Here is a 22,322-nt window from a genome sequence, read left to right as displayed (position 1 = left end):
ACAATATGACGCACAGTTTACGTATTGTTTGATCACGTGGTTTTGATTTTGAGCGGAAGTTCCAAAATCATGCCTTAGCTTGCAGAAATAGATGTTAAAACAGTGTTAATATCTGTTTACAGTGATTTCCCGGATACATTTGGAGCTCATCGTTTGAAGAACTTAACGATTAACACTTTCCAAAAATTATCGGAATGTTGTACTTTTCCACTTGTCATGAAATAGTCAAATAAGTAAGAAAACCACAACATTCATGACATTCATTGATTCAATGGTCCATGTCTTCTTGTACTCCAACAACATACATGTTGGAGGCTGCTAGTCGGCTATTTTTGTATCGGGTATGATTATGCCGGCTGCAACCCGGCTCTTGTCAAAAGTATTTCGCCGTATTTATTAACCTCTAACATCTGAACATTGTTGGAGTAATCCAATAAGAAATATATATGCACATCTGTTCATGTGCAACAAAGTCAGAGAAATTCAATTGGAAGGGTAATTTGCTTGACTGGTATCTAATTATCATGTACACAGCTAGATAATGTACATGCTTCCACTACGGCCAAGTGCAGGTTTTGACACAAAGGTTTATTATAATGATAATAATTCAAGGCTCTTATATACCGCTTTATCACAACTTAGTTCGTAGGTCGTCTCAAAGCAGTTAACTAATTATTATCCGTGGTTATAGGACCTTTGCGACAAACCAATATCTTTCCCGGGGTCCCTGGGATCGCAGCATACAGCTGCAGGTACTGCCATTTTGGCGCTCACATGTACAGCTAGCATCCAACAATTCCAGCACTGCCCAACCATGTACCCATTTACAGCTGAGTAGACTGGAAAAAGTGGAGTAAAGTATTTTGTTCAAGTCTCAGATACAACACAGTACCATGATGTGACTCGAACCCACAACCCATCAGTCATGAGCCTTATTGCCTCCTACCACTAGCTAGACTACCATGCCTCTTTCTTATTGTAAGATACTTATAGCCTGTCATCCTCAAAATTCCAGGGGTTTATGCTCACTTGCTGTATGGCTCTGCACCTCTGGAATAAGTCACATATGTCTTACTGCAGGCTTTTTGTGCAACAAAGTACCCTTAAGTTAGGTGTAGTGGGGTCATATATATATACAGTGTACCATTTATTACATTGTCTATATATATATACAAATGTATGTGTGATTTTAGCCAATCAAGGAGCTACTAAGAATTTTCACCCTAGTTGATTAAAGGATATATTTTACTTTGTAGTGATTATAGATGATAAACATTTATTTACAAGTATATTTTTTTTCATACATGTAGGTAACATAGGCACACTATGAAGTCATTATCTTCCCTGGGGTTTACTGTGTAGTGAAGAGGATACAGCTGCTGACTTTACAGTAGGTGAACACTACTGAAGACAAACATGGGGGTAAGTATGGCTCAAGTGGAACTATATATATATAGACAGAATTCAACACTAACACTAGTCCATTAGTCTGAGAGTCCAAAAGACAGTCTGATACTAGTACACTGTACGTAGTAACTTAAAGTAGCTGACCAAAATAAGAATCTTTCCCTGATCTGCTTTAGAATACATTAATATAACATACTGATTGTCAAAATTTCATGAGCTATGTTGAATGAAACTATTATTAAAATAATGTTTGGCGAAGATTCAAATGTGTGGATTGTGAAAGCATGAACATTTTACTACATATTGTATGTACAGGTACCTATAATTACAGGACTACACATATTATTACAGCAGACAATTGTACAAATGTGTATTCCCTGTACTCAATAATAGATAGGAATTGACTGACTTATCAAAAAAGTGTACACCAGCAGGATGTCTGAAAAACCTCAAATTTTGAAAAATATTACAGGAAAAAGGTTACCTTATAGTAAACTGTACATGCTACCATTCTGTCAAGGCATATTTGACAAAGTATTTCCAGATATCTTTAGATAAACTGCTTGTGATGTTAATGATGTATGTAATATATCAGGGTTGTTTCATTAATAATTTAACATTATAGGTATAAATGTACTTGTGATTTACTTATTTTATAGGTATACTGTATATATATACTTGTGATTTCTTCCTTCAGAACACATCATCGTCAGATCTTGCCCTAGATTTGCCAGTCATCATTATTATATCTGTGATTTGCTGGGTCGCCGTCATTCTTATCATCCTCGGAATTCGACAGATGCTACTGGTTTGTAACTTGTGTGATAGTTTGAACCATCATGTTTAAGGATGTATGCTATCTTGTGATTTTATGTAAGAGTTATTTCCCTTCATGTTTTAAAAAAAAAAGTTGATAGTATAATTAAGAATTTATCCTCAATCAATCAACAGGCCTGACTACTGCCAGGTTATTTATAAAGCTAGGTGACACTTTTCTTAGTATAGAACTCCTATAAAGGAGATGTATGTTGCAGTAAGGTTTTAGGTACAATCATTTACTCTACTTTATTCTTGTTGACAGTCTTATCGTTTGTACTGTTACAAAATTGCAGACAAATTACGAAATGCTTCCAAAGCATATTTCAATCACTGTAACGGATTCACTCTTCAAACTTCCAAATAATGTAAGTCTCCTGTTTCTTTAGGTGTTTTAAACTTTCCGATTTCAAAAATTTGCGATGTCATGAAAACTGTGCACAAAGTATTTACATTTTTTTTGTAATTATTATTTGCTTTGAGGGCATGCTAAGAAGACCCTTGTGATTATTATATATGCATGTATTATTGTTCCTGTTACAGTCGCGGGGCGTGTGTGAGGCAGGGTGTGGTTGTTCCCTGTGTGGGTCAGAAGATTCCCCGCCCTGCTGCGACTGTTGTATAGCGATGTCCGAGTCATGCAACTGTTGTAATCCTTCTGTTGGGGGTTGCCTCGACAAGTGCTGTCCAAACAGAAGGGTGAGTTACGTCATTCTTACAAATAAAAATGAATTGTTACTATTGCAAGCGACTTACTGGTCTCCGAATTGGAGAAGAAAAATATAAAAGTTACACAGTATACCAACATGTGTTGTCTGTCAAATCACTTATTTTCAAATTTAAATCATATAGCTGGCATGAACATTTATTTTAAAATCAGGATAGGCTGTTTTTGCGTGATATGATATGATATGAATGCATTATATACACTTGTGTGACTTATTGTCTATAATATGTTGTGAGTGCAGCTTGCATTTAAATGTTTTGATCCTGGAATAATGTAGGATCGAGGTGTATCTGGAGTAATGTAGGATCAAGGTGTATCTGGAGTAATGTAGGATCGAAGTGTTTCTACTTTGCTTGGCCTGGCAGAAGGTTTTCAGCTTTTGACAACATTTGAACTCCATTGTACTTGTGGACGTTTCTTTGACCCGAGACTTCTAGACAAAGTCTCAATAATTGATTTGTTTATCATGGAGCAGTCTTGAGTGAAAGTATTATTTCTTAATCAAATTAATGCATATGGAAGTATGTGAAGTGAACTTGAAGATCAGCTAGAGAGGTATTTTTGGGAAGTCATCAGTGTTGTTTGAAAAGGTGTTCAAATTTAGGAGATGGAGTATTACAGTATATGAATTGTTTGCTCCAGACAAAACTCAAATTTGTTATCATTTTTTTCTCTCTCCAATTTTCATGATAATATCAGGATGCCAAATCCATGTGTGAGGTATAGCAGTAGGCATGTGTGAGGTATAGCAGTAGGCATGTGTGAGGTATATAGCAGTAGGCATGAAGGAAACATGTTTATATTTATATTTTGTTTGTTTTATGTAGTGAATATTATACAGTAATATGCAAATGTGAAGAAAAAAAACCCAGTAATGAAATCTGAAACCCAAGGTATTTCCTATGATCACACTAACATGCATGTTCCTTGAGAAAAAATATGTTCATTTCATGACCTCATCCAAAGCATATTTCCAATAGGTGTAATTTTTGCAAGCTTTGACACAGGTAGATTCACTTGATTTCACATTTCTAGGTTTTGTGGTGGTTGAATAAGAGCAGTATTTTTTCGGATAAGATCCTCAGTGTTTTTCATTTGTTGTTAAGACCAAAATAGAAATGTTTCTTTCATGGTACATGTCTGAAAAACCAAGGGAAGGTAGCTAGGTTATGAATTTTATTTTTTTATTTTTTATAAGGTTTATTTAGGAGAGTGATCTTGACTTCAACAATGCTTTGTTGAAAATTGTCATTTTTTTTTTTAGGGTAGACACAGTAAATTTAGGTAGATAGGGTAACGGAATCAAACAACAGTTGTTATTTGGCCTTACAAGTGACCTACAGCTTGTATACTTTTATGAAGTATTTGTTTCCCATATTGCTTCAGATTTTAATGACATTTGATTCATGTTTTCTTATCCAATATTTCTTTATTAGAAACATAGACAGTTAATCCTTGTTATAATGTCACCATAAAACAATCTCTTTGATGCCTTTAGATATGACACTCAGTACGATGTGTGTTACAAATAAAATATATTGACTTCGTCTCACCTTCAAGTGGCTTTCGTATGATAGTTACCGTACATATAAATGATACTCTATGAAGTTGAGGAGGTGACCCTGGCATTGGTAGTATATAGCAATAGATAAATCCATATCTCTTCAACAATGGAAACTGGTGTCACAATCTTTTACTTCAGCCGATTTGCTGTAGATATTTGAAAAGTTTTCAACACCTCACATGATGTTGTCTCTTGTTCAGTAACAATTGTAAATTTGAAGCAGCTTTTGATATTGGTTTTTATATTGCAGTCCCTAAGCTGTGTGGAAATTCTTCTTTGCCAGTGTTTTGGATCCACAAATTGTCTCACAAATGTATGTATAAATAAAGAATCTTCATATATTTATTATTTTATGTTTATGTTTACAAATTTAGAATGTTTAAATTTACTGTTTAGAAGTTTATGTTCATTGTTTGTTAAACTTATTGATTCATTATTTTAAATTTTTAATTCCATGTTGAGAATATTGTTATATGGGTAAATAGTGACTAATTACTTATGTTTCATTTGTTTCATACTCTCAATCACTTGTAACTATAAAACCGTGTGTCGTCTTTTTATACGCCTGTCGAAGACGGGGACGTATTATGTTATCACGGGAGCGGGCGGGAGGGCGGGAGGGCGGGAATGCGAACGATGTCCGCTCGATTTCTCGAGTAATTATTAACGGATTAACTTCAAACTTCACAACAAGGTTAATTACCATGAAACCTCGGACAAGTTTGATAACCGCCATTATCCGACCGTAATTATTGGAGTTATTCCCCTTGTTTCATTAATGCGATGCATGCGTTCCGTGATGTTCTATTGCACTCATTGATCTACCAGTTATGTTGAATGATTTCTCTTTTAATATCAATTACTCACAAATACTTCATATATTTCAATCGTACAAACAACTGCTCATTCAATGTGTGACGGGCGTATTATATACCGCTCGCGGTAACCTTGTTATAAAATCCAATGGACCGTTTTTGACAATTTTCCCAGCATGATTTACCCAACAGTTTGTTTCAGGTGCCGATGGTGTTTATATTCTGTTAGGGTGATGAAATGACTTATTTTTGTTATTATTTTTGACAACATACAGTGGTGCAATGAATGTGGAACTCTCCAGTCTCAAAGTGCTGTGTGACGTGATCATTACACACGCACAGTTATATATTTATTTATAGAGTTGTAAGTATAAACATATATCTACCCCCTGTAGCCTTCTCGTAGTGTGGGATGTATGTATGCACAGCTTTCATTTACATTCACTTGTTTTGTTGGTAAGTATTCAGCACTGTTAACAATTTAATATCTTTCAGCTTGCATGCTTGATGTGCTTACGGATGAATGTGATGACATGTCTTGGTCGTTTAATAAGGCTTTCCACATTAATATAATTTATTAATTTCCTGCGGTTGATGCTCAGGGTATTCTTTGATTTGTAAATTTGAAAAATACAGAAGCTATGTTAGTGCTAATATGCTTAATTTTCATTGATAATTAAGTTCCGTTTAATATGCATGCTCAGGGTTAGTTTTCGCAAATAAAAAATTCTCATTTCAAAATTACATTACTTTTAACTACATGTATTTACTTTTGCATTTTGAAAATTTACTCTAATTATTCATCTGCCCTCAGCTCAAATTGCAATAAGGTGAAGTTATGTATGTATCTCCTCATTTCACTCCTGTTATATATTGGTGTCCATCATTGACATTTTGGTGTCCTGTTACAGGTACACAAAATCCTCATTATGATGGCCCTGTTTGTTCATCCCCTTATCCCTTTTCTTACATTTCCTTTACATTTTCTGCTATATCATTTTACCCTTTTATAATGCCAGCCTTGTGCTGTACACACTCTTTGGCAGTATATCAAGGGTTTGGCAAATTGCGATATACATGTACACTAAGTAGAGGAATGAGGCCTGTCATAGTGTATATATCAATAAGTGCACTTTATATATCTCAGATACTTTTCTTCCTGTTTTGTCACTTATAATGTGATGGTTCAGGGAATACACCTTTATTATTTTGCATCACACCAGTTATTTACTGTAAATATACTTATTTTACTGCACTCAAATTTTAAGTCATTTTCAAACTTTAACAGCTTTTAATTAATGATTTGATGAATTGGTGTACTCACAATAACTATATAAAATACAAATAGGGCAATACTGATTTAGCACAACATAGCAAATGTGAAATACTAAAAGATGTTAAAAGTAAATAATAGAAATTATATAATGGCTTTATATTTTTGTTTCATATGAATGTGATTCAACTCAAATTTAGTTATGCTTCTACACCAGAAAATGTGTAATACAATGCACATACGAATTGAAAATATTACTTTACAGTGGCTTGTGCTTGCAACAACCTAATTGAATTAAAATATATTAAAGCTTATCAGTTGTGATTTCAAACCTGAAAAAATAATTGATTTAAAATGTTCATTCTTTGTAACATACATGTGATTTTATAGCTGATTTTGGCAATAGTTCACTACTGGAAAGATATAATATTTAATGATTTTTTCTAGATCTTTGTATCAAAAAGGTTCTGAATTTTTCTTAAGTAATACAAGTATAATCGAATGAAAAAGATAGTGCCTGAATTGTAAAGAACAGTTTTGTGAGCCTGTCATAATTTTAAGTAGCTGTCTAAAGCTAACATTTTATAGAACAACTTTCTCATGTGAAGCTGTAAAATGTGACGTATCAGTACACATATTTCTTATTAATTTCCTTTTGACCTGATAGTGTATTGGTTATTTTTTTGGAATAATTGAGAGATGAGAATTAAAGAGGATCATTTCAACTGATTTCAGAATCTAGTGAACCAGCCAGCTGACTCCTGTTCCTGCCTGACACAGCCCTGTTGTAATGATCCTTGTTGTGCCTCGCTGTGTGGACCAGCCTGTTGTATGATACAGAGTGACCCAGATGCTGGGCCACTGTGTGGTGACTGTTGTATTGAACCCTGGTGCTCCACCCCAATCCCTGATGAAATGGAGGAAGAGGACATGCCCAGGTGTATCAACTTGGGCCTAGGCTTTAGCAGGAAGTTAGGGGCCTATCAGTGCTTCTGTGTGACTTTTGGTGGGTCATCCTTAGTGAGAAATGTCCACGAACTTCGGAGGGCTTCGACAGCCTCTGGAATTCATAAGATGCAGCCAGTGTCTTCCACAGTAGTATAAGTCAGATGAGTGGGTAACCTATTCCTACATTGATGGTATGTCCACAAGAAGAATTAATGAATTATGAACATAAACAGTTCTATTAATGAAGACTTTGCCGTACAAAGCAACGTTTATGTTTTTGTTGTTGTTGGTAATCAAGTTTCAAAGTTAAAAAGCCAATCCTGTATCAATTGTAATTACATTATACCCAATTAACTGTACTCCATATTTGGGTATCTGTACTCCATATTTGGGTATCTAGTCATCTCACCCTACAAATTTAGTAAATTATTGAACTCAGCTTTCCCGTACCACAGAGTTCTTTTGTATAGGATGTTCCTGAATAAATAGTAAGATGATTTTGGAATCATCCCGAAAAATCATGACTTTATATACTCTACATAAAATAACAATCAAAGAGTTTGAAGTTATTTTCTCACAAAATTTGCATTGTTTTCTAAATGGTGCTTATGTAAATATATTGTATCTTTACATATCCTACTGGGTGACTTCGGCAGTATGTTTCAGTTAAGTATCACTAAAAAGTCGGCATCAGTTTCCGCGCTATCACAAGGAGACAAACATGAACATATCACAGCCTCCCAAAACACACACGCATACACTACACACATGCATCTTGCACATAGGGGAGGCCGTCTTTAAATGACCATAGCTGTTGATAGGACGTTAAACAATACTAAACCAAACCAAACCTTTACATATCAAAGACTTTTGGTGCAAGTACAACTTTGTGTGTTAATGACATCGAACAACATGCATAATCATATGATTTTTAGAAATCATTGCACAATGCACATCATTTATTTATTACATTTTTGCCAATGAGATAGTACATGATAATGTACTCCTTAGAAAAGACATACTAGCATATTAAAAGACATATTTTAATAATTAAAATGCCATACTAATGCTTTTGATTACTTTGAAAAGTTTACACAATTTTTTTTTTAAACAATCTGGACAGGTCATGGAGGTCAATCTAGATAGGTCATAGATGTCACTCTAGACAGGTCATGGAGGTTGTTTGCAAGTCGACTGCACAGATGCCAGTGACTTGGCAGGTATATATGGAAGATATATATGTAGATCTTTCGTTCATTCTGCGGTTGAAGCATCAGTAGATAACTAGTTGCTATTTTGGCACATACGCCAAAATATATACTTAACTACACAATTGTTCTACAACTTTTTGTAAGAAACTTTTACCAGATGTCAATAATAGCATAAAGTTGTAGAATATGCATTGTTTAGTACATTCAAAATGGTGTGCAGCCTCGTTGTCAAGCATGACATCATTAGAGACTAAGTATAGCGCACCAATTTCCCCACTTGACGCAGGATAATTTTCATCATTGTTGGTACATATAAAACTGTAATACATACAAATAGAAAACTTAATGGTTTTCCAGACATCATTTTAGAGAATATTTTTCTCTCCAGATTCAACCAGTTTTTAGATATGCATGTCATGTGATGACGAGAGTGGGGCATGTGTTCTTTCTGGTATGTCATGTGATGACGAGGGTGGGGCATGTGTTCGTTCTGGTATGTCATGTGATGACGAGAGTGGGGCATGTGTTTGTTCTGGTATGTCATGTGATGACGAGAGTGGGGCATGTGTTCGGTCTGGTATGTCATGTGATGACGAGAGTGGGGCATGTGTTCGTTCTGGTATGTCATGTGATGACGAGAGTGGGGCATGTGTTCTTTCTGGTATGTCATGTGATGACGAGAGTGGGGCATGTGTTCGTTCTGGTATATGTCATGTGATGATGAGGGGGGAGTTCGAGGGGCATGTGTACTTCTGGTAAACACAGGCTGACAGCTGTTATAACCATATGCAAAACACACTAGTGTGAGGTTCCTGACTTCATATCTGATTAGTTGGTAGATATCTCTTTTGTATGAAGGATATCAAATTTCAACTATTTCCATCCTATTTCTAAACATTTTCTTCAGGTTGATAAGTTCACAACCAATAAAATGTTCTATGTGACGTTTCTATGACTAGTAGGATATGTACACTGTCACCTTCATCAGTGAAGCGTATGCACACAAAGGTGTTTAATACTTGGTCATAGATGTGCGAGAGTCTTTGAGCCCCCTCGTCTCGATTTAGAACTGGCCCACTGCGGCGTACTCAGATGGCTTCCTTTATCTACCGCTTGAACAGATTGCTCTCTGTCCAAAACTTTGGAGTTATCCCAGTTCTAAATTGAGACGAGGGGATCAAAGACTCTCGCACATCTATGACCAAGTATGCTGATTCGAGTCATTTTGGTACATATATAACAAGGCAACTGTTGTACATACGCTTACAGCGTAGCTGAAATCGACATCGATGTTGTGGACGACTCGTACACATTTTACACCTTTGTGTGCATACGCTTCATTGGTCATTTGTCTGATGAAGGTAACAGTGTACATATCGTACTAGACATCGAAACGTCACATAGAACATTTTATTGGTTGTAAAAAAAGAACCTTTCATAATATATATTTCCATCCTAATTTAACTAATCATACACTGCTGACAAAGTAGACTTATTACTGATTGACCTTCACACATGGCCCTCTAACTTGTAATCAACGACCACAAAATCATGTGATGTTTGTTTGGAAACTTGTTTCTTGGAAATGTTGTTGTATAGAAAATGCCAATTACGTTCCACTTATATTGTCACTGGAATTAATGTACCTATATTTTTTATTTGGGCCTCACACTTGTGAAATATATTATGCATATATTCTGCTGTAATTGTTAGATGTAAGTGGTATTCAATAATAAATCATTAAATATCCTTTATATATTATTTTAATTAAACTACACTCTCATTTTTTATTTTTTATGTTTCAATTTCCCACAATAAATTAAAGTTCATGTTAAGCTGGTTTGGGATTGATAATGTAACCTGAAATTATGTATACATGTTTCCTGCAAAATTGTACAGAAAAGTGGGATATTTTTGTTAGCTTTCAACAAAATGATGCATGTATAATACTAAATTTGGAGATACCGGTAGATGAAAATGTAAATGGGTCACCACATTTTGAACCTGTTTACCTTGCTTAAGTTTATTACAGGGAAGCTGCTTGCTCATTTGGGCACATGGAAAGTATTCTAGATCAACAGGCAAATACCACACAATCAAAGACAACCACAAACAATGATGCAGTAGAAAATATATGTACCATAATTTTCAACCTAAAAGAATTTTAGTTTACTAACAGAAGATTGTTAACTCTATAATAGAGATTGGTTGTCATAAAAAAAATTGTTATACCGAAAATAATTTAAATTATGTTTGCTAGCTAGATTATGTTTTGTTGAGAGAGTGGAGCAGGCAATGGAAATCATGGGGAAAAAAACAAATAATTATAGCGATATTATTCTCAGTTCCATCAGTTCCATTGTTGACATTTACAGGTGTTTAACTGTATTTTACCAACGGTAATCCAAGGGGCCCTATACATAGTCCTTAGAAAGTGTATTATTAACAAAAAGTTCATATTGATGCTACATTCAGTGTGCTTTTATTGTATGACGGCAAATATTTGTATAGTATACCATGTATAGCAACTATAGTTGTGAACGGCAAAATTAACTCTGGGTAAATATGGATTTTATAACCGAGAGGCAAATACATTGTATTTGACAGGGCAAAAGTTTTTTCTGACATACATACAGAATATATTTCATGCAGAAATATTCAACAACTGATTTTTAGTACATTAATCTCTTCGTGGAGAATTTTCAGTCTATATACACCATATTTATATGGACATGTCAATTTAAGTTTCCAGAGCAGCCCACTATTTTTTTTCCCGAAGACAAAAAAAGAGACAAACAAGCAATAAATACCTCCGTCTGCGAGGATAATTTTTCTACTTATATAATATATATACCCTGGTATATAATTATGTATATAATACCATGTTTTACAGTGAGATGATCACAAGTGAAAGAAAAGTCATTTTACAAGTATAAGCACAATTATTTTCTGGGTTTATATACAGGTTTAAAACTTACAGATGAATGTTTGTGTTTAAGAGTGAATAATTCTAAATTGATGTCTTAAACCTGTTACTGCATGAATCTTTAAATTCATTAATTTGTTTTTAATAAATATGAAATTGCAAACTATATTTTACTTGAGATTTAATTTGTAACAAGTCAGACTTTCCACTTTTTTTTTGTGGTGAAAAGTGTTTCTCCGTCCAATATTAACATGTCCATATATTACAGTAGGTTTTGTATGCTAGGCTTTTTGTGGATTTCTCTAGAATATCGGTTAAAAAATAGATTGTTTCAAGGGATAGTGTTCCCAGGGATAAGATTGACCAAAGGGAAGAATTCATAACTTGTTACAAAATTGATTAATAAAAAATGTTAAAATCATCAGTTGTTCTTTTGAATTTGGGCTATTCCAGACATAAATAGGGGGTGAGGGTGACTTTTTTCAAGGACCCTCTATACAAATGTTAACAAATACATTGTATTTGTGACCCAATAAATCATCATTAAGCGCCCCTCCTCATATTCTTATATCTGGAATAATCCTTTTTTTAGCCCACCATCAGATGATATATAGTCTGTCCTTAAACTTTATGTTATTGCTGTTTCTTTCATTTTACGACTTATAGGAAAAACAAGATGGTAGCCCGACAGCCATCTTGGATTTGCAGGTAAATGTTATTATTGCTATTTCTCAACAAGTGCTGGACAGCTCCTTCTAAAATTTCATATGTAGGTTTCTTTCGGTCCTTAGTTGTGCATGTTTCATTTTGAGACAGACTGAAGGAACTAAATGGCCCACTAATTATTTTTTTACAAATACCTGTAACAAATTTGAACGGTAAAAATCCAAGATGGCTGTCTGGTGGCCATAAAACATGCACTGCAGAGCACAACTATGACCCTATGGAAAGCAATTCACTTATATGAAATTTGAGAAAGATCTGTCCAGATCTTGGAATAAGAGCACTAACAGTTTGATTAAGGACAGATGAAGGGTGATTTGAACATCCATATGATGATGGTGAGCTAAAAGTAATTAAAGCAAGCATACACGCACAAGGAGTTCAGGTTTGTTTTGTTTATTCACATCATAACATCCGTCACATATATTTACAAAACAGGGCTAAAGTCACAATGGTATATCCATAAATGCAACAAGTAACTTTAAGCTGTTCAAATTTAGTACATATTTGGCATGATATTTTCACCACAAGCCCTACAGATTTTTCTTTTAATGTTTGAAGTAGGTCACAAAATAGAGATGGCATGTCAAGATCCTGACATGGATCACAATACTACCCAAATATTGCAGTATTTATCAATATTTAATAATAAAGCTAAAAACATGAATGTTATTTTTTGTTAGTTTTGTATTGAAACAATCTACTGACTTCATATTTCAAAAAAGTCAATTTTCATCCTCCAGTGCAACATACCAAATTAATACACTGCATAATGAGGTCAAGTGTTTTTATATAACCCTATATCACACTAGTGAGTATGTACAATCTGTCAGTGTTTATAGCACTAGGGAACTATCTATAGAGGTGGTCGGCCTGTAGATTTGCAGCAATCTCTGCCTCCCATTTATCTCCGTTGTGTAACAACTTTTCCTTGTTATATAGTAACTCTTCATGTGTTTCTGTTGAATACTCAAAGTTAGGACCCTGAAAGTGGTAAAAAAAAGTCATAACATGATACCATTTAGATACTGACAGGTTGCATGAATTGACATCTAGATTTATCCTCGTTTAAAAAACAAATTCAGCTAGAAATATATGGCAAAAACGAACTTAAATACATGTATCTCCAATTTGCCGATCCAAATGTATATCAACATTCCTTGATGACAAAACCATGCAGAAGTATGCTTGATAGACATGTACCTGTAGAATGCAAAATTAGTCTGATGGCTACAGCTATCAACTACCTTTTTTGCGAAAAGAATGGACAGCCTTAGCTATGTGAAAATGAAACTTGCATACTGATCAAGTGTGCAAAGTAAGTTTCATTGAAGTCTATTCTTGAGAAATACTCTGCGCAATGCCTGAGAGGGTAAACATTATAAAATGTATAAATAATGTATTTTACGACAACTTCTGTCTAGCGACGGAGGGACAGACTGTTTGACACGAGTCCCCCTCCCCCGACATACACACAGCTATCTTTGCTGTTGACGTATAATAAATTTGTCAAAATTGATTCTCAGTTTGGTTCCATTGCCTACTTGTTTACTTTACTTAACTTCTTTCAAAATTAGAACTTTTTGGTAATGTATAATAACAAGTTTTCTCTAAAAGGAGTACAATAAATAAAATATTTCATGTGAAATTTGATAAATGATTTCTCTAAAGTAGCCCTCAATGACATATACATTCATACATAAAAGAAGTGTTAAATTCTCTAAAAAGAAGCATTGTAAAGGGAAGTTAAAGTTATGTCATATGAGATCACAAATAATATAAAAGTTTTTACATGTCAGGAGGCCAGTATTATGTCTGCCATCACATGCCACTGATTTACAGTTCCAAGTCATCAACATTCATGTTTTATTTAAGAGGATGATACATTATCTCAGATATTTACCTCAACAATAGCGTCCACAGGGCAGGCCTCTTGACAGAAGCCACAGTAGATACACTTTGTCATGTCAATGTCATATCTTGTCGTCCGACGACTGCCATCCGCCCTCGGTTCAGCTTCTATGGTGATGGCCTGAACAGAGAAAGAAAGACTTGAGTAAGGAAAGTTTTCATCAATTTTTCAAAACAGCAAAATGTGCATTGATCAGTACGCAACAAATATGAAATATTAATCTGGAAACAAAAGGTCCAGGGACCTGAATAGCTCTGATGCTCTTTACTAATATCACATGTTAGCAAACATAAACACAACCTGAAACAAAAGGCCCAGGGACCTGAATAGCTCCTATGCTCTTTACTAATATCACATGTTAGCAAACATAAACACAACCTGAAACAAAAGGCCCAAGGACCTGAATAGCTCCGATGCTCTTTACTAATATCACATGTTAGCAAACATAAACACAACCTGAAACAAAAGGCCCAGGGACCTGAATAGCTCAGATGCTCTTTAAATGTACTAATATCACATGTTAGCAAACATAAACACAACCTGAAACAAAAGGCCTAGGGACCTGAATAGCTCCGATGCTCTTTACCAAAAACTCACATGTTAGCAAACATAAACACAACCTGAACAAAAGGCCCAGGGACCTGAATAGCTCAGATGCTCTTTACTAATATCACATGTTAGCAAACATAAACACAACCTGAAAAAAAGAGGTCACACCTTTCAATCAATAATGATAAAAAGCTACTTCCCCTTGGTCCAGGGAGCAATATACTGTACAAAATCATATTAAAACCACCTCGCCCCTACTGAGCAAGATTTTCAATCCCTTCCCTAATGTTTTGGCTAGCACTCTGCCCGTCTGCAACCAGGGGCCATTATCTTTGTGTTTGAATACAATCTTGAGTACACTTGTCCCAATAATACTTTACATCAAACCTGGTCCAAATCTATTGAGCAGTTCTGGACTTCTACTCTTTTAGATGAAAAGTTGACAGATGGACACTTAGGTAAGCTAACAAGAACTATTTAGTATCAAGCAGTTTCTTTACCTGCCAATGATAATCACATAGCCTATGATACATACCTGAGCCGGACAAACCGCCTCACACAATTTACATGCAATGCATCTCTCTTCTCCCGATGGGTAACGACGAAGGGCATGTTCTCCTCGGAAACGTGGGCTCAGAGGTCCCTTCTCAAATGGGTAGTTGATGGTGGCAGGCTCTTTAAACATCATACCTGATATGATTCCAAGTCCTGTGAAAGAAAAACATGAAAGATAAACATCAACTCCTGTTGTACATCTCTCTAATGATAAATTAAAGCCATAAACTGTCTATGGGTTTGATAAAAATATAAAACTCAAATTGTTTTTGGCATCCGGCAAAAATTATTGTGGTTTAGGGTGTACACAAAAAGTACCTACTGAAACAAAAGTCAAACAAAAGTTGCCAGAGCCGGACCACTAACTCCTTAACCAGAGGCCTTTTGCCTTGTTAGCTTCTAGACTATGAGATTATGGAAGAAGTAAGAGGAGTTGAGTACTTCTAAGTGGTGTTTGACACATCATAATCCAATTGTAAAGTTTATTAAGGGAGGACTACCGGGATTGCCTGATACAGTGTTCAAAGAGAGGTATTTGACTCATTCCATGTATTCATATGAAAGTGGTTAAGTTCATGTATTGTAATAGAAAACAGCCAGGACTGGCTTGAAAACTTAATTCAATTTGGGATGTTTCACGACTTTCGTGTTCCTAACATTCCAGCAGAATTGCTGAAGTTTCTAAAGAATCCCGGTCCCACTGCAGAGAAAATAATAGAGAATTCCTTCGTGGTTTTTCATGCATACAGCAACAATTTATTTTAGTTTTGATATAACTATGGCACTGTTGGAACCAGGGTCCTGCTGTTGACCATGTCGCTCAGTTCAAACTGTTGGTTAGAGAGACAGTGTAACTAATTATGATCCAAGTGTTCTAATTCTGGTCTGGCCCTGTTACTTTTTTTACATTCAGAACACTGCCGTTAACAATTTTCATTTAATCTTTATATAGTCCTGCCAGAAAAAATAATACCAATGCAGTTTTTGGCAGTGAAACAGGACTGTTAAGGGGAAATTATCCTGGACAAGCAAAGCGAACCGTTGAGATAGGAAGGAGGTTGAATCGTCATCATCAGCCTTTAATTTAAACAGATTTTACTGTACTCTCTTTACCTCTTAGAGTTTCCCTGAAGAACAGAATAGCAACATGGTCACTGGTCATTCCACCAAAACTAGTAGCATCTGGAGGTTTGCTTACGTCCACTAAAAAACAAAGAGAAAAGCTGATTGAGTCATAGGAAGTCAACAGGTAAATACATCATAAATCACCCTGCTTCAGCCGTTTACAGGACATGTATGGCAATTACTTTAGAGATTGTGAATTCACAATGTTTACAAAGCTCAGTAAATTCTCTTCAAAAAAAAAAGAAGAAAAAAATAGATAAATATGGTACATGTAGTTAAAAGGGCTGGTCGGGGAAAAAATGTCATATTTGCTAAAATGGCATATACATGTTTAAAATACCTTCTTATGAAATATATATATCGATTCAAATTTTGCTGAAATTCACTCCCTAAGAGTAAAAATTATAATTATATTAAAAATCCTAAATCGTCACCTTACAGTCTAAAACTCTCAATTGACCCAGTTTAGTGATGTAATTTTACCGCACGCGCATCATCAACACGGCCAAATGTAAACATCGTAGCGAAAGAAAAAGATGCATGCAAAAGTCATGACAGGCGCGAGGTATCAATACCGTTATATATAACAACAACATATAGGTAGGAATACTACACTTCCATCATACATGACCTTTGAAAACAATTATTTAAGTATAGTATTGCTGTCTTGTCCGCTAGTTGAGTCCGACATGGCACATGACGGCGTGCTCTTGTTATTATCTTCACTGCCTCACTTTCGAAACAACCACGTGACATATATAAATAGATCTGCGCTAACTTTACGCGGGGCTTCCCCGAGATTTCAGTGTCAAAACTGGACATTGCAAGCAGAACTCGACCATCATATTGCCGTGGTATAACTTTCGGAAGGCCAGAGAACGCATTTAGACCCATTTATTTCGTATTTTTTTCCCCGACCAGCCCCTTTAAAACATTATTTAAAAATAACTCCTTTAGGATTAGTGGAAATATATAAAGTGGGTATGTGTATCGTTGATGAATGACACTGTTTGTTCTTTGATCATGAGGTATTTTGTAGTGCAGAATGTAATGATCTATATATAACAAGAGACCTTGACCTTTAACCCAGAAATTCTCTGCCCTCATATGACCTTAGATGGTGCAAGGACATAAAACCCCAAATAAAAAAAGGACCTGAAAAGAAATCAATTTTATGCATGTGTTTTTGGTGTGAGGAAGCAATGTATGAAGTTTGCGTGTTATTGGCATAAGGGAATTCATGTTATTGAGAAGAAGTTCATAGTAACAGTGACCTTGACCTTTGACCAACTTATATATTACATTTACATGTGCTTGTCATGTAGTACCATAAAACATTCACAAGAAAGCTTTTTTCAGCAAGGAAGTTTTTCTTTTATTCACAAGGGAAAGGAATAAGACCCACTGAATACAGTTTAATATAAGATTGCGATGAAATATATCTTCATACTTCCACATGTACACTGTATCTAACTATCAGGTGACTGATTCTATATATATATACGTACAGTGAGTCAGAATGTCAGTTTTTCTGAGGAATGATTATGATCTGCCCCGTCCTTTACTGATACTTACTGTATTTTGACCGCTTCTGCTGATACATGCAAGCTCCTGGTCGTACTAGTTTCTGTAAATGGCCATGAGCTACAACAAAATTCATTGATATCAGAATAGATGTACAGGTATAGGCAAATATAAGTTGTCTATAATCATACCAGTAGTGAGTACTTAAATGATTATAGTAATTTTAAATGCTGTGCAACTGTGCACAAAATCATGTGATCAAATATCACTTTTCAGTCAAAAACATTGTTGAAAATGCTCTTGTAACAAGAACATTTTCAACAAAGTGTTTCTTCGATAGTCATGGTTAATGTTTCATATGTTAATGTTTATGTTCTGAATATATGCGATAACCAAATTTGCTTCCATCTTGTAACATTTTGATGAAAATTGATGAGGCCATAACAAATTGTGTACACTGACATGAGCCAGAATGAAAACGGTTGGGCATAGTACTTATATTAATACCCGGCCTCCTTTATATAAAAAAAATCTCTTGTCGTCTTAAAGCTACATTATTGCAGCTAGGTTGGGCACAGCCTCACATATGGGTAATAATACTGTATTTGGGTAACAGAAATTACTGTTTAAAGTGACAATTTTATTACTGAAATGTGAAATAAAGTGGGGAAAACCCCCCATAAAAGTTCTGTTTAATATTGATAACAGCAATGCGCGTCATTTATTCAATATAACCAAATACATACAATGAGGTACACCTGTGCACAAAAAGTTATCAATTTACATGTAAGTCTAACTTTTTGTTACAATAACATACCACTAACTTGTATTCTCAGTTGACTACAACAGTGCGTAGTAGTCACTGAGAGCATTCAGTACAATCAACAGGGTGGGCACAACGGCACATATGGGTAATAATCCTGCATACCGGTAACATAATCCTGCATTCGGGTAACATAATCCTACATTCGGGTAAAAGTTACCCATTTCAGTAATAATTTTATTACTGAAATGGGTAATAAAGTGAAATAAAAACAAACAAAGTTCTTTTACACATTATAAACAAAAAAGGGGGTCATTCTTTCAACATAATCAAATAAACAAGAGGCCGAAGGGCCTTAGCAGTCACCTGAGTTATACCATAGGTAGCTTAATTTTATTGTTTAGATGTGATGTTGAAATCAGCATGTAAACTAAGTGAAATACAATACTTGTCATGTCATCAAAGGATAAGAATTTGAAAATATTGAAAATATTCCCTTTGGGGCCCGCCCTAGCCCCTGAGGATGGGGCAGGAATCCAATGTAATACCCTCATTCACCAAAGATGATTCTGACTAAGTTTGAGTAATTTTCTGCTGAAAATGGATAAAATATACCCAAAAGTGTTATTTCCCTATATAAACTATAGTAAACTTTACCCCCTCCCCACGGATTGCTCGGGCATCCTACAATTTAAATAAAGCCCCTGATGATCTGTCCATCCATGCAATGAAAATGACTGTAGTACCTCCGAGTCTGGAGAAGAAGATTTTTGAAATATTGGTTAATTTTCGCTTTGGGGCCTCACCCTGGCCCCAGGGGTTCGGGAAGGAATCCCAATTTTGACCAAATTTGAAAAGAATCCATCCATTGGTTCTTGAGAAGAAGTTGAAAATGTGAAAAGTTTACGCATGACGGACTGAAATCGATCAGAATAGGTCACTTGAGCAAATCTCAGGTGACCTAAAAATACAATGAAGTACAATTGTGTACGAAAATATATGTAAATTCAGTTACAACTCTAAATTTTTGTGAAAATGATACATTGTATCACCTCCTTTGCTTATTGTGTGTCGTAGAGTAGCTATAAACAGCACAATTAAAAAATCATGCTCACCTGTCACATTTGCACTGGATAGTCCCATTGACTGTATACACACTGAAGTCAATGGAGAACAAAGTCAGTGATATGGGTTGTCCTTTTCACAAAAAGTTAAAAATCAGAATTGATAATTTTTTATGCACAAATGTACTTCATTGTGTTATTTATTTGAATTAGTTGACAGAATGACGCCCTTTTTGCTCCAAGTGTTTAAAAGAACTTTGTGTGTTTTTATTTCACTTTATTCCCCATTTCAGTAATAAAATTGATACTCAAATGGGTAACTGTTACCCAAATGCAGGATTATTACAATACCTAATGCTCTAAGTGTTATATTCAAGAAACAGTTCGATTTTTCCATTGGTGTACTCATTCAACACGTTTAGGTAAAGTATCATTTAAAAAAAAGTGTACTTGGTTAGAAAATGATCGTAATTGCGTTCTGTAACAGCTGAAGGTTACACTGTTCGAATGTGCGCATTCAACGTGATCACTTTATTTTATAATAGTACTTCAAATTAATTGATTGCAATCATGTTTGAGGGAATTGGGATATATCACATATTAATATTTACAAACATCACAACTCTGAGCTTCACTACTTCACATTTTACCTGCCCTAGTCGCCGAAAACAGTTTCAGGGTCGCCATGTTTGTCCTGCTGTAAGAGTTATTAGTAAGGGAGTTAATTCATTATATCCCGGGCTACGTACATTCGCGTATCCCTGTTGAAACGGTACCCGTACGAACGAACGTTCTATAAGCAGAGCTAAAAATGCACAGATTCGGAAAATAAAAAACAATGTAACAGTATGCCCTTCTTTTACGCGTCCACTGAATTACATCACGTATCTTAAAAACTAAATGTGTCTGGACTTTGATTAAGAAAGAAATAACGCAAATTGGCAATAGTCAGCATTTTAGTACCAAATTTTCATGAGGTTAGCCTCGGTCCAGATCTGTACCTGTCGTTTTCTTTACAGGTTCAACCGATTCAACCGTTTCAACCGGATACGCGAATGTACAGCAAATAAGGAGGCGCTGTGCGCTGAGATTAGATGGGGCACTATTTATGCAAAATATATGGCATGCTGATGTTAACAGCAATTATGACAATTAAGTACCACTGTATGGTGAGGGTACCCAAAATCTGAACACTTGTTTTAAAGAGAAATATTGAAAATTTCCTATAAAGTTACTGAAACAATACATGCCTTTAGCCTTCATACTCTTTATTTCTAGGTTAATTATTAACAGGACATGTGTCTATTTATATAGCTCATTAAAGAGAGTCAGATTAACTTCGAATTTTACGCTGTTTGAACACCCAAAATGGAACACTTCGTCAAAGAAGGCAGTTTATAAAATAACTGATTCTCTTAATTTCAAAAAAAAAAAAGAAATAGACAATTTCAGACAAATTTTAGTCATTTATATCCTATAAATTAATATTTTTTGAACATGTAGTTTTCCATGTTTAGAAATACATTGTATGATTTTTAAATATTTCAATCGAGTTTTTCATGAGCAATGTTTAAGAGGTACACAGATGAAATTTACTCAATATGCATACACTATATAACTACATATGTTGCTGCATCATATTAATTGATTAATGTACTACGCTGTTAGCACTAACCACGGACTTAGGTAGTCTAATTATGTGCCCTAACGTAATCTCCCCATGCATCAAATAGATAAATAAGTTATTTCGCACTAGGAGTACTGTTCCCCTCCGAATCAATCCCAGATGAAAACTGCAAAGACGTGAAATAATCGTCAGATATGATGGAGCGTATTTTGACTAAACACAAACAATGTTTCAATGTGACGTTTAAATGGAACATACATTGTTTGTGTATAAATTAAAGTAAAACTTCGATATAAACTTCTACAAATTCCGAACTAATTCGCTGAATCGTATTTAAAACCATGAAGCATATATATAAACGTTGAAATTACGATTTATTTAGGGGAAAACTAAGCTCAGTTGACTGGAATTTATTGAGTGATTTTGATGATATTAATGATGCTGTCAAAATGTCTTAGATATTTTGCTTACTATTGCTCAATCGTGTATTCCGAATAAAGAAATAACCATCAGATCTAATGAACCCCCATTGGCCATCAAACGCATATAAATAAGGAGATTAATTCGTAAACGAAAGTGCGCTCATAAAAAAGCCAAGCACACCCTTACTGAAGCTCACTGGGCAAAGTTTCGTCGACTTCGTAACAAATGTACATGTGTTAACACAATCAAGCACGCCAAATTAACATATTTTTCAAATGTATGTAGCGAACTTCGCAATCCTTCTAACATTAGTGCTAAACAATGGCGGAAATCAGTAAAGCAACTACATGTATTACCAAACTCTGGTAAA

The 22,322-nt window shown here is 35.0% G+C and overlaps 2 protein-coding genes across 4 annotated transcripts; one reads left to right on the top strand and one right to left on the bottom strand.

The window, feature by feature from the left end:
- Window positions 1–50: 50 nt before the first annotated feature.
- On the top strand, window positions 51–8,271 carry LOC110463790 (keratin-associated protein 5-8-like). 2 transcript variants are annotated; one of them, XM_021518648.1, is made up of 7 exons: window positions 51–233; window positions 1,311–1,422; window positions 2,105–2,215; window positions 2,767–2,922; window positions 4,765–4,827; window positions 5,605–5,693; window positions 7,338–7,425. In XM_021518648.1, the coding sequence occupies exons 2-6, from the start codon at window positions 1,417–1,419 to the stop codon at window positions 5,647–5,649; spliced, it is 381 nt and encodes a 126-aa protein (XP_021374323.1). In that variant the 5' UTR covers window positions 51–233; window positions 1,311–1,416; the 3' UTR covers window positions 5,650–5,693; window positions 7,338–7,425. The 2 variants fall into 2 exon arrangements, with proteins under 2 accessions (XP_021374323.1, XP_021374322.1); XM_021518647.1 differs by lacking the exon at window positions 5,605–5,693 and having other exon boundaries at window positions 7,338–8,271.
- Window positions 8,272–12,790: 4,519 nt separating this feature from the next.
- On the bottom strand, window positions 12,791–20,649 carry LOC110463788 (NADH-ubiquinone oxidoreductase subunit 8-like). 2 transcript variants are annotated; one of them, XM_021518645.1, is made up of 6 exons: window positions 20,553–20,649; window positions 18,127–18,195; window positions 16,540–16,629; window positions 15,407–15,579; window positions 14,314–14,442; window positions 12,791–13,394 (listed from the first exon to the last, which is right to left on the bottom strand). In XM_021518645.1, the coding sequence occupies exons 1-6, from the start codon at window positions 20,587–20,589 to the stop codon at window positions 13,263–13,265; spliced, it is 630 nt and encodes a 209-aa protein (XP_021374320.1). In that variant the 5' UTR covers window positions 20,590–20,649; the 3' UTR covers window positions 12,791–13,262. The 2 variants fall into 2 exon arrangements, with proteins under 2 accessions (XP_021374320.1, XP_021374321.1); XM_021518646.1 differs by lacking the exon at window positions 20,553–20,649 and adding an exon at window positions 19,954–19,992.
- Between the last annotated feature and the right edge of the window lie 1,673 nt (window positions 20,650–22,322).

Source organism: Mizuhopecten yessoensis, unplaced genomic scaffold (genome assembly GCF_002113885.1).
Source record: "Mizuhopecten yessoensis strain PY_sf001 unplaced genomic scaffold, ASM211388v2 scaffold10929, whole genome shotgun sequence".
NCBI classification, from domain to species: Eukaryota; Metazoa; Mollusca; class Bivalvia; order Pectinida; family Pectinidae; genus Mizuhopecten; species Mizuhopecten yessoensis.
This window is presented reverse-complemented; position numbering and strand designations above follow the sequence as displayed.

Bases quoted from the DNA above. Each gene is read 5' to 3' on its own strand.
- LOC110463790 (XM_021518647.1), top strand. The intron at 2,216-2,766 runs GTTTGTAACTTG...TTCCTGTTACAG, and splicing joins GAATTCGACAGATGCTACTG to TCGCGGGGCGTGTGTGAGGC. The intron at 2,923-4,764 runs GTGAGTTACGTC...TTTATATTGCAG, and splicing joins AGTGCTGTCCAAACAGAAGG to TCCCTAAGCTGTGTGGAAAT.
- LOC110463788 (XM_021518645.1), bottom strand. From the start codon at position 20,589: ATGGCGACCCTGAAACTGTTTTCGGCGACTAGGGCAG. The intron at 15,580-16,539 runs GTAAAGAGAGTA...TTTCTTTCACAG, and splicing joins CTTCAGGGAAACTCTAAGAG to GACTTGGAATCATATCAGGT. The intron at 14,443-15,406 runs GTATGTATCATA...TTCTCTGTTCAG, and splicing joins AGGCGGTTTGTCCGGCTCAG to GCCATCACCATAGAAGCTGA.